Below are 16,079 nucleotides of genomic sequence, written 5' to 3'. Positions count from 1 at the left end.
CGCCCCTACGCCCCTCTTCCAAGCACAGCCATCTGTCTGGCCATATCTGCAGCCTTCGGGCCTACCCCCACGTCGTTACGCCGACTCAAAGCCCTACCCCGCCATCCCCTACAGTCTACGCAAACACGGACGAGTTATATGAGCTAGGTATTCAGTGCTCGGGATGACACAGGCTCTTTGATCCCCATGGCCAAGCCATTGGGGGGAGGAGAAGGAGATGGTCCCCGTTAGCACTCTTCTTGAGCCGCCTCCCACCCAATCGACCTGACTAACTAACCATGGGCGGGTGGGTCCGGCATCTCAGACAATCGCATGAGCATCTCCCACCCGCTTCTTGTTTCGCCCTCTAAAAGCACAGAACTGTCCTGTTCTGGCCAAGGCTACGACCAGCGCTCTGCAGCCTGGCCCTGCCCTGCCATGCTGGTGGTCCACTCCAACTTTGTCGTCTTTCACTTTCCAGGGTACCAGGGTCGTTTGCTCGAGCTGTTGGCTATCCTGATAGTCGATGTGCTCGGACAGCCTGCCAACGATTCTGCAGTATTAGTAGGCTGAGTTGGATCTCGACTCTGACTGCCACGTTGGCCCACGGGGCCCAAAGAAACAACGGGGAGCCTCATACCGCGAATGTTTTGGGCACCTCCGCCAAGTGTGTTCTCATAGAACGTACCGTGTCTTAGAGGAGGAGGGTAAATGACTGTATCCGCAGTCCGCTCTGGACGAAGGAGGGAGGGGGCCTGTGTGCCTATGCCCACGACCGTGACGCTTCGGGTTGCTATTCTAGCCATGAGACTTGGCTTCCCAGCACTGTGCACGCCGGGCCTGCAGCTCGTGCCCCTTGTTTCTCGTTGGCGTGACCATGAGGAAGCAAGCTTGCCAGTCCCCTACGCGGCAGTCACATTCAGCCCTCAACGCCAGAGGCTTCGAATGGCGCGTCTCAGTCTGGGCCTGGGTGGTCTGCGCAGCGGCACCGTTGCCAGTTCTTGGGAGCGAGAGGCGTCGTCGGTGGCGTGAAAGGTCGACGCCGCGCGTCCTTTCGAAAAGCGGACATGGCCGAGAGGCTCGACGGGCTCTGGGGGAGCGCGCTGATGACCCGATAGTCGCTCCTCGGGTATGAACTTGATGCCTCTCCCGGTTTGTCAGAAGCCGCCCGAGATTTGCATCATGACAAGTTTTCTACGGCATATGTATGCATCACAGACGGACCGGTTGGGCCAATGAGAAACTCGCGAAAGGATCCGGTCCGGATTCCGGAGGACGCTTCACTCATATGCCAAGGTTGTCGCCATTGGACTGGGGCTCACAAATGATAAACCAAATGGGCATAGTCCCCTCGGGACAAACCTCTCGTGCATGCACCTTCGCGGCTCATCCCTTAGCTGGTAGGCGTTCGTGGTGGAGCCCTTATCAGTCCAAGAACCCGAGTACCGGTACCCCGGAAAATCACTTTGTGGGTTTGTACGGATCGGGGCGGCTCATTGGCCCTGTTCGCTAGGTAGACTACGGCAAATAACTCCTGGTACTACCTCCGACCATCATGGATCGTCTCCCCTATCCGCGCCGCGAGGCTACCAACGGCGCTTTCTGAGATTACCAACTGGGAACGCGGCGATTCATCCTCGGTACCGTTTCCCAAATCCACTCGACTGTTTGGCTTCACGATTGGACGCGACTCATCACGCATGGTGTTCTGCACTTGCGCCAATCAATGACTACCTGCCTGCATTGCATGGATGGTTCTTCACGCGGGGGGCGGGGCCCAGGAGGACTACATCGTCGGCCTTCCCTGTGATGAATCTGTCGAGACAAGGGAGCCTTGGACACAGATGCACAAGAGGCGAACTCCCTCCCGAAACCTCATCCCGCCAGTGGTTTCTGGTGTCTGGAGAAACCTTGCAGGGGATGCGCGAAGCTTGGTGCGGGTTCGGCGCCGTGGCTGAGAGCACCGGAAGTTCGTGTGTCATTCGTCCTCCTTGCCTGGATTTGGAGTCGTCCGCTCCCGCTGCCCACGCAACGGAAACGGAAGAAACCAACGGGGAGAGCATCGCATTGGGCTCTGGGAGGGCAGTGGTCGGAGCAAGGCTGACTTGATCGACTTGACTGAGTTAGCCGGCTCCCCCACTCACGCCCGTTATTGACACAGCCGAGAGTTGTTCCATAGCATGGAACGACGATTGGAACCCGTCGTAAAGTATCGTCGCCACCATCGATCCGCGCCGTGCACGTGTCAGTGACAGGCGATCGAAAATTGTTTTGCCTTTCTTTTCTTTCGCAACCACACTCGGATGCTGACGGGCAGTAGGGGAAACCATGAAGTCGGAGGGTAAAATAGCAGGGCGAATGGGGTCCGCCGTGATAGTTTCTTGGTCCCCTCCCCGGCCACAGATTGATCTAACTAGGTACGGGGTAGGTAATACACAGGGCACGGTGTAAGTCGAACCATTACCGGTGCGTGCATCTCGATGGTTCAAGGGCATGTTGGGAGGACTCACTCGGCAGGGTTTCGAACCTTGCGGAGGCGGGGAGTAGGATCCGTACAAAGCAGTACAAAGTACCACCCACACACGTAGAGAAGGGCAAACTCGTCGGTCCTCCGGTTGGTGTGTGGCCTTCGTGCAAAACACTGCCACGGCGGACCCTGAATGCGATGTGGGTGAGAGATGTGATGGATGCCCAGACGTGAAAAGACACGAAAGGGGGATAAGGAAGAGCGCAAAACAGGAAAACTGCAAAACAGGGGAGGGACATGGATCGGGTAGACCAGGTAGTATCTGTATATTGTGATGAATGGAAGGGGGTGAGGGGCAGATGGAAGAGAACATGACCATGGAACACTTGACAAATGCCTTCTCTGTTTCCCTTCCAGGATGGAGGATGACACGCGGCGTGGCGGTTCTCGACGGCTCGGAGTTTTCCCTCCCCCCTCTTCTTCTCTCGGGCTTCCTACCGTGGTGCCCCCTGTGGGGGAGAAGGGAAATGAGCTGAGTGGCTGTGCGCGATTGAGTTAAGTTGCGGCTCATCAGGGCGAGAAACGCCTGCGAGGGAGATGAAGAAGGCAATCTCGACGACGAGAGGAGGGGAGGGGAGAGAGAGAGGGACAAACTGCTCCCCCATCTACGCCGACATCGAATGTACATTGTAATGCTTGGGCCCCCCCCCGGCAGTTGGTTATACGATGGTGTCACGACGATCGTACTCTACTAGGTAGTACAGGATAACCAGCGAGACGGAGTGTGGGCCGCGGAGCTTTAAAAGGTAAAAGCCATTCCATCATTTCACGCCACATCCGACGGACTGAAGATACTCTGAGTGTGTGAGTGAGGGGATGAGTAAGTGTTTGTGAGTGGATAGATAGAGAGATAGAGAGAGAGAGAGAGAGAGAGAGAGAGAGAGTTTGTGAGTGTGTGTGTGGGTGAGATGAGATGAGATGAAAATTTTCCAATGAGCCGCCCCAACTACGGCGCAAGTACAGGTATGTACCTCAGTACGCGACCGAGCCCGTCAAACTATGAACAACAGGGAATATCCAGTTCTCCCTTACACCTCTTGTTCAGCTGCACTCCTCCTCTTCCCATACCTAGCCTTCTCCTCTGCTCCGCTGGTCCACCTTTGCCGCCCGCTCCACCGGCCCCTCTCCATACAACATGCCTAGGTATCCGTACTCCGTACAGGTATGAAAGACAGGTAGGTAGACGCTTGGCCCGTGGCCCACACGTCGTGGCGGTCGAGGGTTCCGCTGTCGGGCCGCAATAGAAGGGCATGACGGGTTCGCCACCCGATGGCCCATCGTAGTTCCCAGTAGTTGTAGTGTCCACCACATACGCGACGCGAGTGTTTCGTTGCAGCGGGCCAACAGAAAGGGAGGGAGGGAGGCACGGGTGAGCATGAGGGTTTGGCGGACGGCGATGGCAAGAAAAAAAAAAGAAAGAAAGAAAGAAACCAAAAAGAAGCCCGGCCCGTGGGTAAATTTCCCGATCGGTCGGAACGGGGGACGGCCGAGGAAGTAGTTTATTCTTTCTGTGTTTGTACTATGTATGTGTGAGTGGGTGGGTGAGGTACCGCCGCCATGGGGGGAGGGTTCGGGGTTCTCTCTCCCCGGGGCGGGCGTGTCTCCTTCCGTCTTCCGCTCCGTTCCATTCTCTGACCGCCCGCATCCCCCTCCCCGGCTGGGAACCGTTTTTGCAGCAGAACGGGGGTTTAGTTGGCGGCAGTGGGCGAGGCGTGGGGGCTGGAAGGATGGATGGCTCCAGACCCCATTTAAGAGTTCGCCGCGCACACAAGTGTAAAACCAGGTGGGCACGAAGCAGGCTACGTTTAGTTTCCATACCGCCCCGTGTAATGATGGTATGGTGTCTCGCGCGTTTGGAGGCGGTACGCATACGTATACACTATACTCGGTAGTGTAGCATGAATTCGGTACACATGCACTTACTCTGACCCCAATACCCACCCCCGAGTTGTACTCCCCTCCCCTTCTGGTGGCGAGGGTAAAGACTGGAAGAGAGTGAGAGGGAGAGGGGCACCAGTGAGAGCGAGGGGATGGAAATCATGGGATCAGGAGATTGGAAAGGGGGGTGGCGGATGGAGATGGGGATCTGAAGATTGACAGTATGCATCTACCTATACACGACACGGCATGACATGACGATTTCGCAAGTATTCGTACGATGCGCAATGGGAAAAGAAGCCTTTTTCCTTGTCTCGTTTATCCTCCCGCCCAAACAGTGGTCACGGCACACGGCAGGCTGCAGCTCGCATACCAGAAGGTCCCGCCTGCAACCTCAGAGAAGGGAGGTAAACAAGGTAAAGGTACATATTCTGCAGCCAGCTCGGTGGTGGTGTGACTTGTCGTTCTGCAACGGTCGCCATCCGGCCGCTCATCCCCGCCGCCTACTCTGTGTACATAGTATTACATAGTACGGATATACCAACCAAGTACACTCACTACCTAGCCTACCGTAGGTACTTACTTGTACCTGGCACGTACTGTATGTACACCAGGTACGTACGACGTATGCCATTTGCCATTTGCCATTTGCCATTTACCATTTGCTTTGCCTTGTCTTTCCTTGCCTGCCCGGTCTTCACTGTTCCTGCCTGTCCTCATTACCTACCCTATATAGTACTTGTACGTAGTAGTAGATAGGTAGGTATACACCTCCTAGGTGGCGTAAAGACAGCAGCCGCCCCCTCCGAAAGTCCCAACGCCAATCCCTAAACAGGCTTTCCCCAACTCCACCTCTCTCTGCATCCATCTGCATTCGTCCATCCACCACACACAAAACTTCAACCAACACAGGCAAAGCAAACAAGCAAACAAATAAACCAGCCGTCGACCAAGCATCTAATTGACGGGGGCCCTTTCAACAGTTCCTCTCTCAGAGCTCTCCTTGCCCCCCTCTCCTCCCTCCCCCACACCGGGTGCTTCGCCTTTCCTTTTCCTTGGACTGGCTCTCTCTCTCTCTCTCTCTCTCTCCCGGTAGCCCCGTCCCAACTAAACTACCTAATTCACCCATCCATCCATCCATTCATCCAACCATTCCATCGACATCCTTTGGTCGTCGTATTTTTTCTTTTCTCCTTGTTTTTGGTTTTGTTTCTGGATGCGACAACCAACGGCAACAACCCCCCCCTACTCACTGTTGCAGCAAACAATCGTCTCGCAGTCCAAAAGAAGCCTGCCCATCACCCTCTACGTCAGGTCAGCCAGTTTTGGCCGCGACATCATTTCAACCACCCCTGCGCATCTTCCCCGGCGACCCGCGACCGCACCAGCATCACCTCCACATTCGGCATACCCGTCCTTTGGAGCTGAAGTCAATTCCACCTCACCTTGGTTAGCCCTCCCGCCCGCGCGACGACCTCCGAGCACGAGCACGAGCACAAGCACGAGCCTCCTTCGTCCCTCGCCCGCATGGCCCGCGACGACGCATTCCACTAGAGAGTTGCTAGAGAGCTGTGGCGACTAACCAGCCCGACACCTCCCCCACCAAACGCAACTCGCCCAACCGCCCGATATGGCTGCCTTCGTCTCCCAAGACCCCGACGAGGGCTACTCTGAGGATCCCCTCAATCCCGGCTTCGGCGCCTCTCAGGATGTCTCGTCTCCCTCCTCCTCAGCCGCCGCCGCCGCCGCCGCCCGCCCGCCCGCCGACTTGCCTGCCTGGCTGGTGAGACATATCCCCAGCCTTCCCGTCGCCGCCAGAACCGGTACGTCCTTCCTTTTTGCTTTCAACTGCACCACCACCTGCTGCTTGCTTCACAAGACCGGCGCGGAATCCATAATGAACTGACTTTGTCTCTTGTCAACAACCAGAGCTCGCTATAGCCCTTCTCGACAACCTGCCTACGTCAGCCGTTGTGCAAATCGTCCAGCGCCTCCACCCTCGCCTCTACATTGACTTCGTCCACTATCTCCCTCCAGAGGTCTGCCTGAAGATCCTCGCCTACCTCGACCCCATCTCCCTCGTCAACGTCGCCAAGGCCTGCCGCGCCTGGCATGAACTGGCCCTCGACCGTAAGCTGTGGGAGAAGCTGTACCATCTGGAGGGCTGGAAGGCCCTGTACCCCGAGATTCGCCTCTGGGAACAAAAGGTCAACGAGGGCCTGAACCTATCCGCCAGCTCCCTCCACAGGGTGCGCTCGTCCGAGGATGGCCACACGTACAAGAAGCGCGCCATATCCGAGGATAATGACCTCGAGATGACGGACGCCGGAGTTGCCTCGTCCACCGGTGTCAGGGAAGACTCCGTAAACTCTACCAGCTCCGTCTTTGGCACCAGCATTTTCGGCAGCCCCGCCTCGTCCTTCACGGGCTTCCCTCGGAACTCGGCCGCGCCCCAAGCAGGAGACATGGACGTCGACCGCTCCTCCTCTGGGCCCAATAGCCGGAGCGGAGAGAGGGGTTTCGGCGTCGATTCCAAGGGCAAGGGCACGGCCTCGCCCATGCTCCGCGCAGCCCTCGTCAAGGAAGAATCGCTGCCCCCCATGATTCCCGCCGACGCGCCCGGCGGTATTGCGCGGTCGACACTGTGGTCCTGGGACGCCCCAAGCGCGAGGTACAGGGTCAACTGGAAGTATCTCTACACGATGCGCCGCCGTCTAGAGCAGAACTGGGAGCTCGGCAAGTTCTCCAACTTCCAGCTACCGCACCCCGACCACCTAAATGAAGGCCACCAGGAGTGCATCTATAGCCTGCAGTACGACAGCGAATACCTTGTCAGCGGCAGTCGAGACAAGACGATTCGCATCTGGAGCATGCACACGCGCCGGTTGCTTCGGAAGCCGCTCGAGGGGCACACAGGATCCGTTCTGTGCCTTCAGTTCGATTCCGACCCCGAGGAGGACCTCATCGTCTCCGGCAGCAGCGACTCGGACGTCATTCTCTGGCGGTTCTCGACAGGCCAGATCATCCAGCGGCTCAAGAACGCGCACACCGAGTCTGTCCTCAACGTCAAGTTCGACAAACGGATCCTGGTCACCTGCTCCAAGGATAAATCCATCAAGATCTTCAACCGCCGGCCGTTGAAGTACGGAGATGCAGGATACGGCGACGTCGACGTCGTTTTCTCCGCCCCGACGCACCTGCGGAACTACGGCTACGCGAACCCCTTGGATGAGTTGCCCGTCAAGCCGCCCTACACCATGATTGGTGTCCTGGAAGGCCACGGCGCGGCCGTCAACGCCGTGCAGATCTGCGATAATGAAGTGGTCTCGGCCAGCGGCGACAGGAACATCAAGGTTTGGGACTGGGCCAAGCAGGTGTGCATCCGGACGGTCGTTGGCCATGGCAAGGGCATCGCCTGTGTGCAGTACGATGGCCGGAGGATTGTTAGTGGCAGCAGCGACAACGAAGTCAAGGTCTTTGACCGGACGACGGGTCTAGAGGTAGCCAGCTTGCGAGCACACACCAACCTCGTCCGCACCGTGCAGGCCGGCTTCGGCGACCTCCCTTACAGCGCCGCCGAGGACAGGGCTGAGGCGAGGCGCATCGATGAACAGTACTTCAAGGCGATAGAGGACGGAATCATCACCCCCTTCTCTGACCATAACCGGAGCCGCCGGGCCCAACCCCGCAATGCGGGCAGTCGCAGACCGGAAGACATCACGGCATATGGCGCCGCTCTACCCCCCGGTGGCGGCGGCGGCAAGTACGCTCGCATTGTGTCCGGCTCGTACGACCAGAGCATCATCATCTGGCGCCGCGACAAGGAAGGCGTCTGGAAGGACACGCAACACCTGCGTCAGGAGGACGCCGCCGCCGCAGCCCAGGCTCAGGCCCGCGCGACCTCACAGGCTCCTGCGGAAGTCATGCCTGCGGAAGCCATGCCTACGGAAACCGTGCCCACGGAAGCCGTGCCGGCAGCCCCGAACCAAAGTGCGTTGCGGCACCTCATAGCCTCGCGCGCCGCCCGCCAAGGGTTGCCCGCCGCATCTGCTAGAGCGGCGGCCGGGGCTGCCGTCCTGGCCGACGCTGCCCCGGCCTTCATGCATCTGATTGACACGGTCGTACCCCAAGGGCCGACCCAGCTCCGACAGGCCCTGCACAATCACCCGAATATGGTGGCCGCATACAGGGCTCACATCCAGGCAGCCATTGGCCGAGAACCGAACTCTCGGATCAGGGACGATCTCCGTGGCGTCCTGAACGCAGCGCTGTTGGAAGCCCATATCAACCAGTCCCGCGGGCTCGGGGGCAACCGCGAAGGGCCGACCATCGTCCCACCGGCGCTGCCGTCACTTGCTCCGGCGGCGGCTGGTACAGCGGCTGGTACATCCTCGGCAGCGAACGTGCCGCAGGTGCAGGGACATTTGCACATTCAAGGCCAGGGGCAGCCGGCACAGCCGACGCAGCCGGGCGCGCCCATACAGGCGCAGGCGACGCCGGTGCCGGTCCAAGGAGCGCAGAACGCGATCGTGCCGGACGCGGTGCACCACCCGCACATCGCCAACGGCGACAACGGCCCGGCGAGGGTCTTTAAGCTGCAGTACGACGCCCGCAGGATCATTTGTTGTAGTCAAACAACTGTCATTGTGGGTTGGGACTTTTGCAATAATGACCCAGAGCTGGAGGAGGTCGCACGATTCTTTGGAACGGTTGAGTAGGCTTCCGTTTGCACGAAAGTGGTGGGGGGGGCCTAGGTACTAGTAGCATCACCGGCATAGCGTAATTATATCAGGGCACCGGGGCTTCCCGGACGTATTCACACGAAAGAGGATGGGGAGGTGCATTAGGAGTTTGCGGATAACAAATAGTGAAATTGGAGATTTTCAGTATGGTCATGATAAACCAGCTGTTTCGAGTGCAGCCGCGCCCCCCCTGTGCTAATGGAAGTGTGGATATGGGGAAAAGTAGACCAAAACGCCGTTCAACTCCTGCCATACGTCTTTCGTCGCCATCTTTCATCCCCATGGTTCGCGTCCCCTTCCCCCCCCCAAATTCCTTGAAGAGAAAATGTCCGTAATGCAAGGGCATCAAGAGAAAAAAAAGAAAGAAAGAAAAAAGAGGAGAATTGGAGGAGAAGAGAAAACGACCAATACATGTGGTTATAAGAAATAAAAAAAACCCGTTCTACACATCAACCAGCCACCTCCTTGACCTTGGTGCCCTCCTTGGGGGCCTCGTCGATAAATTCGGGCAGCTCCTCCTGCATGAAGCTGGGCAAGCCGGCGCCCATCTCGGGCTCGAGCTCGGCCTCCATGCCGAGGGCCTCGAGCTCGGCGTCGAGCTCGGCCTCGTCGACGTCGTCGGGGATGTCGTAGGAGCGGGCGAGGCTCTCCTGGATGTCGTTGCCGACGTCCATGAGGTCGGCCATCTCGTCCTGGAGGCGCTCGATCTTGTCGATGTCGACCTTGCCGTACTGGCGCTTGAGCTCCTTGTTGGTGGTCTGCAGGGCGTCGACGGTGGCCATGGTGTTCTTGAGGTTGTCCTGCATGGTCTGGGCCTGCTCCATGTTCCAGACCTGGGACTGGAGCTGGTCGCGCTGGCCCTCGTACATCTTGCGGCGCTGGAGGACCTTGAGGGCCTTTTGCTTGATGGCGCTCTTGCCGGGCCCGTCGCGCATCTTGGCGAGCTTCTGCTGGTAGGTGTTGAGCTCGGCCGTGAGGGCGGACAGCTTGACGTCGATGGAGGAGATGCGGTCGTCGATGTTGGAGATGGCCGAGTTGAGCGTCGGCTTCGGGCCCTTGGGGGCCGCGCCGAAAAGGCGGTTCATGGTGGGAAGAAGGGGGAGGGGTTCTTTGTGTCGTGCGCACGCGCGCGCGGGGGTGGTCGTGTAGGTATGTGAGCAGACTGGAAAAGGGTCGGTGGTGGCGGTGTCGGGGATATCGAGGGAGAAGGATATCGTCGTCGTCGTCGAGGGGTTTGCACCGCGGAGTCTGGAGGAGCAGGAGCTGGGACGTTGGGTGCCTGGGTGACGTTGCGTCGGTTCTGGTCATGGTACTGCGCCAGGCGGGTTTATCGATAGGAGCCCACCGCCCCGCGGTCGGGAGGTCAGAGGGGGGGGATGGTGGGTCCGGCCGGGTGGTGGTTGGATTGGTGAGTGATGATGATCGGACCAATAAATAGCCGAGATTCCGTGGCTTAGTAAGGTATCGAGGTACCTTCAGAGACTCCGGGACGAAATATCCAAGCTGATCGTAATGTGCGTGCATTATCGTCTGTTCACATTTGACATATACGAGTCGGGGTTCACAAATCTACTAAACGGCAGATGAACGACCTTAGTGTACCTACTTACTATCTGTACATTCCTGCGCTTGCTTGAAAAGATTCCTCTCACATTGTAAGAATTTGACCGTCGGCTTGGATCCCTCTGCTCTACTACATCGTGTGTTATGTCACTGCTTCTCAGTTCAAAAACCGACCAAGCGACGGCGATTTCCACGTTTGTCTTCTTTTGACGACGGCTTCCAAAGTGAACAGCATACCAACCGTCGTTTCTTCTTCTCTCTGCTGGGCGCTCCCGGGACATCCGGAACTAGGGCTTCTCCAGGGGAACTGAGCAAGCCGATGCGCACAGCCTCAGCTCAGGGGTAGTTGTGCGCGTGCACAGTGAGCCGTAGTTACATAATGATCTCCTCACACCCCCCTTCCTGGGGCATCGCGACAGTGTCGTATAATGAGCCGCCAAGATTCCATGACTAAAAAAAGGGTTTCCCCAGCCCGTTCCGCCTGGCACATTCGAAATATGCAACCGTCAGGGGAGAGAGCACCGGCTTTTGTGAACGGGGTCTTTCTGAACGGTTTATATTCTTTCCCATCTCGCCCCTGTTGACCACTTCCCCTTTCCCTCCCCGTGCCTGAACACCTAGATCTTGATGTAGCACGTGAATGTACTTTGTGACGCAGACGGGAGAAGAAGGAAAAAAAAACCCGACCTGCGAGGAGAAGCACGACATGCGACGGTCGTCGACCGAGGACATGATGGAGGAGGCCAAGTCGTGGACGGGGCAGGAGCCGCGCCGCGACGGGCCGGGAGAGGATGATGACGAGGGACACGTCGGGGCTGCTGGCAGCTCCGAGACGGAGGCGTGTCTCGGGGATGATGACAACGAGACACTTGGAGAGTCCTCGTCCGGCTCTGCGGCGTCGCTGCCTATCTATGTGTCGATGCATCGGTACTTTGCCCCTGTGATGCCCTTGACGGGCTGTTGAGCTGACTGGAGGTAGTGTACGTCGGCTCATCATTGCAAGCATAGGTGAGTGGTCGAGCCTCAAAAAGGGCTCATCATGGAGTTGACGACTGACTGCCCGCCCAGATGACCCCTATACGCTTGATCAGTTGAGCGACCCTAGGATGAATGTGCTCATAGTAAGACCTCTTGTCGAGCGCCTGTTCCACCCAAAGGACATCACCATCGGTACGTCGAGTCTGAGCCCCTTTGCGGGTCACCACCACCACTCACGTTCCCTCCAGTTTACTGCTTGCTGGCCAACCGCCTCTACTTCCTCCGCCAGCAAGCCACCTCGGTCCACCAGCCCGTCAACATGGCCCGCGCGACGCTCTGCGAGCTGGTCGCCACCCGCGTCCTCCGCCGCTTCCACGAGGCCAACCCGGGCTCCCAGGGCCTGCTCTTCCTCTCGCATATCCTCGTCGGTGGCTTCGATCCCTTCGAGGGCGCTCCCGAGGCCGTCGAGTCCGTGGGCCGCCGTCAGTGGGCCGTCCAGGCCCGCGACGGCCTCGAGCGTAAGCTCACCGCCCTCGAGCTCGCCATTCTCTCCGAGAGCAAGGCCTTCATCAGCTCCCCCGGCTGCCAGCGCGTCGTCAACGCCGTCTACGAGGGCCGTGTCGTCTATACCCCGCTGTCCTTCATCGACATCCTCCCGGACCACTACGAGTACCACCCCATCTCCCTCTACGACCCGCGCAAGGCCCCCATCCTCAACCACTACCGCCTCATCGTCCCGCGCTCCCGCAACTTCATCGAGTTTGTCCAGTTCCTCGTGCTCATGGTCCTCTACTTCCTCGCCATGCTCTACCGCCGCAGCAGCAACGAGGTCTTTGAGTTCCTCTTCTGCATCTATGCCGCCGGCTGGGTGCTCGATGAGTTCGCCGCCGTCGTCGAGCACGGCTGGGAGGTGCACGCGCAGAACCTGTGGTCCTGGCTCGACGTCACCTTCTCCGCCATCTACGGCGCCTACGTCGTCGCCCGCATCTACGACGTCGCCGCCGGCCACTTCCCGGACGGCCACGGCCTGCACATCCTCCCGCTCGCCGCGCCCATCCTGCTGACCCGCATCGCCTTCAACATCGCCCCGGACAACATCGTGCTCATCTCACTGCATGCCATGATGAAGGACTTTCTGCTGCTGTCCTTCCTCGCCTGCTGGTGCTTCATGGGCTTCCTGCTCGCCCTGCAGTGGCTCATCGACTCCAATGACAACTTGAACGAGACGCTCTCGTGGTTCACCATTGGCAAGTGGATGCTCTGGATCTGGTTCGGCCTCGACGGCACCGGCATCGAGGAATCGGTGCAGTTCCACATCGTCCTCGGCCCCGCCCTGATGATCGGCTTCGCCTTCCTGGGCAACACGCTGTTCCTGACCATCCTCGTCGCCATGCTCACAAACACCTTCTCCAAGATCATCGCGGACGAGACCGCCGAGGTGCAGTTCCGCCGCGCCGTCCTGACCTTCGAGGGCGCCAAGAGCGACGCCATCTTCGCCTACCCGCCCCCCTTTAACATCTTCGCCCTCGCGACGCTGCTGCCGCTGCGCTTCCTCGTGTCGCCCGAGACCTTCCATAGGGTCAACGTCGCTCTCATCCGTGCGCTGAACCTGCCGACGCTGCTGCTCATCAGCCTTTACGAGCGGCGCCAGTTCTCGCGGCGGTCGAGGGCCAAGACGGGCTCGTCGCTGCTGAGCTGGAAGTTCGCGGGCTTCTCGCCCCACGGGGACGTCCAGGCCGTGTTCGAGACGCCGCCGCCGCCGCACGTGGCGGACCTGATTGAGGAGCTGGACAAGCTTGGCGACGAGGGGGGCTCTGTCGCGGAGGAGGTCGTGCCCAGGCTGTCTTTGGACCTGAGCCGACCTATACGGTGGAAGCCGAAGCTACGGAATGATGTCCAGGAGCATGATGATTGAGGCGTTTAGGAGCGTGAGGGCTCAAAGGATGAGCCGCAGGAGCGGATGCTCGCTATTAGATTATGGTACCTATAAAATCAAACCCCCTTTTCACATGTCAGTGGTCACTAAAGCGTTGTTGGACCTTGGGCGTGATTGTCTTGTGATAGTGGGACGATCGGATCAAGGGAGGTTACATCGCGAACTACGAATGGGCCTTCTCTTCATATGGCTTCGACGACGGCATGTTTCCCTACGGCTGTAGCACTTAGTTTGAATCGCCGAACGGGTTGATGCTACACGGTGATGCGTGAGTGCAGGCGGTTCGCTCGGCAATGGAGAACCGGGAGGTTGACAGACGCGGGAACTGGGCTGGGAAGGGCAACTCACAGCCAATCTTCCAATGTGGCCATATAAAAGACAAACGGTGTTAAACGGCCCTCGGGCAGGGGCCCTGGGTTCTCATAGACGCACAACCGCGATTCCGGTGAGGAGGCGTTCCGTAAAATTTCGAGTTGCTTCCTCGGCACTACATCACGCAACTTTCACAGTCTAGGGATAAGTGTTACCGCGGCGGAATTATTGTCGTTAGACACCGGGCCTCGCGTTCTTGGGGAGCCGTGTCCCCCTGGGCTGTATCTCGAGACTATTACGATTGCGGCGCCGCTGCCGCTGCGTTCCGCAGATGACTAGAGGTAGGATACTTTCACCAACCGAGAGGCAGCGATCGGTCTTGCACCAGGTAAATGAGGCCAAGCTCGGAGTGGATGAGGGGCCGGGTTGATCCGCCGGGCTCGGGTTTCTCCATTTCGACGTAACTCTTGTTCCGTCGACGGCAGTCAAAAATGTCGCGTTGCCTGGTCGGTTATACTCTAAGATTGCAGTAGCTTGGAGAGTCTTAAACAACCTACACAGCGCGAAAGGCTCGTCGAAATATGGGGCGAAAGGCTTGCTGAATAAATCCATAGGGTGAACAAAACCTTACCACTTCCTGAGCTGGTCTGGGTTGGTTTGAAGTCGATAGTCCGGTCTGGAATGCGCTAGTGGGCTAGGATGAGCTTGTCATTCTAAGCTTTGAGGGCGATGGATATGGCCATCTGCAGGTTACCTGAATGCCATGTCACCGTCGTTGAACTTGTGTGTATGCATATTCAAAAGTTCATCCGCGTGGGGAGTGATTCATCACATGTCCTTTTGTTGAAAACCCTGCCTTTTCCTCGCTGCCAGTGACCATCCTTTCAACCAGACTTATCAAGTCTGAAGTAAAAATAAAGACTATAGATAACCCTGAACTTGGTGAGAGGGGCAGCCATCTTTTGTCGTTGTCTCGAATCTTATCACGAAGCTAGTCCTCCACACAAACCCTCATCCTAGAAATTACCTCTTAAATATCAAAAAGTGACCTTGCCATGTTCTCAAGACATGTTGGAGAAACGAGTAAGTATCTTGTAATTGTTGATGCAATTGATCAAGCTAGAGAGTTCACCTGGAGATGGAGTCAATTCTGCGTTGGATGCAAAAGTTATTGCCCGGAGCCGGAATACCACACGACGTCAGTTAGAAGCAGACTAGTCTCACAATAGGAAACCAACTCTTTCCGTGGTGGTAATGCATTTACTATTGTGTCCTTGTGCAACCCTGCGAGGTACCGCCCTGGATACGTATCTCAGTTCCAGTGCATATCCACTCTTACTACAGCCAACCCTGGCTTCTTCGTACGGTGCCTGAAAAAGTAACGTTTTATCTAGAAGATAAAGAGGGAGGGTTACTTGAGCTGTGATGCTCGACTGTAGTACCAATTTCGGCATAGGGCTGAAGCCAGTATGCAAGTCTCGAACCATTCGAGCATGCGATACGTCATTCTAGCCATTAGTGATAAGGTTAGTTGCCTTTTTCTATCATCTGAACGACACTGAGTATGTCCTCTTGGGTGATAGGGGCCTCCTTTACCCAGCCCGACTCAGCGGGCAAGTCTTTGTTCATTTTGTTATGGCTTTATAAAGAAATCAACAGAACGACTCTTAGTTTCGAAACTTACAGAAGTACTCAACTTGTGTTTTGTTTGCGTTACCGGCGTCATGTCGCCGAAAGCAATAGTAGGCACGGAAGCCTTGCCTAGACTGAAGTTTTCCGCAGACGCGATGAAGATATATATAGAGTTGGAAGCCTTGTGGTTAACCTGGCGAGCGATTCTGCCGTTAGCCAGTCGATTCGAATCGAGGGCCTCTTTGTTCCAGTACACTGGGGGCTTGTTGAAGATAGGTCGGTTGAAGATGTAGGTATTTTCATCTACGCAATTATCAACCAATCTTAACACGGATCCAAGTTTCAACGAGGTCACGGCACAATAACCAGCCTCAAGCTTTCGCCAGGCCGCAAGACATTGCCTTTCGGGCTGGATTAGAGGAGGGTGATTATCTCTACGCACACTCATTCGACCCTGGAGGGTTCCATTCATTAGAAAAGGTTCGTCAGATGTGAGGGTTATACATTTGGGCTTGGGCAAGAGGGACTCGCC

At 57.3% G+C, this 16,079-nt stretch overlaps 4 protein-coding genes across 4 annotated transcripts; 2 read left to right on the top strand and 2 right to left on the bottom strand.

The window, feature by feature from the left end:
- Nucleotides 1-905: 905 nt before the first annotated feature.
- GLRG_08200 (uncharacterized protein) lies at nt 906-1,182 on the bottom strand (the record flags this gene model as incomplete). The annotated part of the gene is made up of 2 exons (XM_008098885.1): nt 906-1,125; nt 1,178-1,182. 2 exons carry the CDS (start codon nt 1,180-1,182, stop codon nt 906-908), a joined length of 225 nt encoding a protein of 74 aa, XP_008097076.1.
- Nucleotides 1,183-6,014: 4,832 nt separating this feature from the next.
- Nucleotides 6,015-9,102, top strand: GLRG_08199 (WD domain-containing protein; the record flags this gene model as incomplete). Its single annotated transcript, XM_008098884.1, has 2 exons — nt 6,015-6,207; nt 6,314-9,102. 2 exons carry the CDS (start codon nt 6,015-6,017, stop codon nt 9,100-9,102), a joined length of 2,982 nt encoding a protein of 993 aa, XP_008097075.1.
- A 473-nt stretch (nt 9,103-9,575) lies between these two features.
- On the bottom strand, nt 9,576-10,211 carry GLRG_08198 (Snf7 family protein; the record flags this gene model as incomplete). Its single annotated transcript, XM_008098883.1, has 1 exon — nt 9,576-10,211. The coding sequence occupies one exon, from the start codon at nt 10,209-10,211 to the stop codon at nt 9,576-9,578; it is 636 nt and encodes a 211-aa protein (XP_008097074.1).
- Nucleotides 10,212-11,395: 1,184 nt separating this feature from the next.
- On the top strand, nt 11,396-13,582 carry GLRG_08197 (nonselective cation channel; the record flags this gene model as incomplete). The annotated part of the gene is made up of 4 exons (XM_008098882.1): nt 11,396-11,616; nt 11,669-11,697; nt 11,758-11,859; nt 11,916-13,582. 4 exons carry the CDS (start codon nt 11,396-11,398, stop codon nt 13,580-13,582), a joined length of 2,019 nt encoding a protein of 672 aa, XP_008097073.1.
- Between the last annotated feature and the right edge of the window lie 2,497 nt (nt 13,583-16,079).

Source organism: Colletotrichum graminicola (genome assembly GCF_000149035.1).
Source record: "Colletotrichum graminicola M1.001 genomic scaffold supercont1.37, whole genome shotgun sequence".
In the NCBI taxonomy this organism is placed as follows: domain Eukaryota; kingdom Fungi; phylum Ascomycota; class Sordariomycetes; order Glomerellales; family Glomerellaceae; genus Colletotrichum; species Colletotrichum graminicola.
Note: the sequence above shows the minus strand (reverse complement) of the source record. Positions and strands in the feature narration are given on the sequence as shown.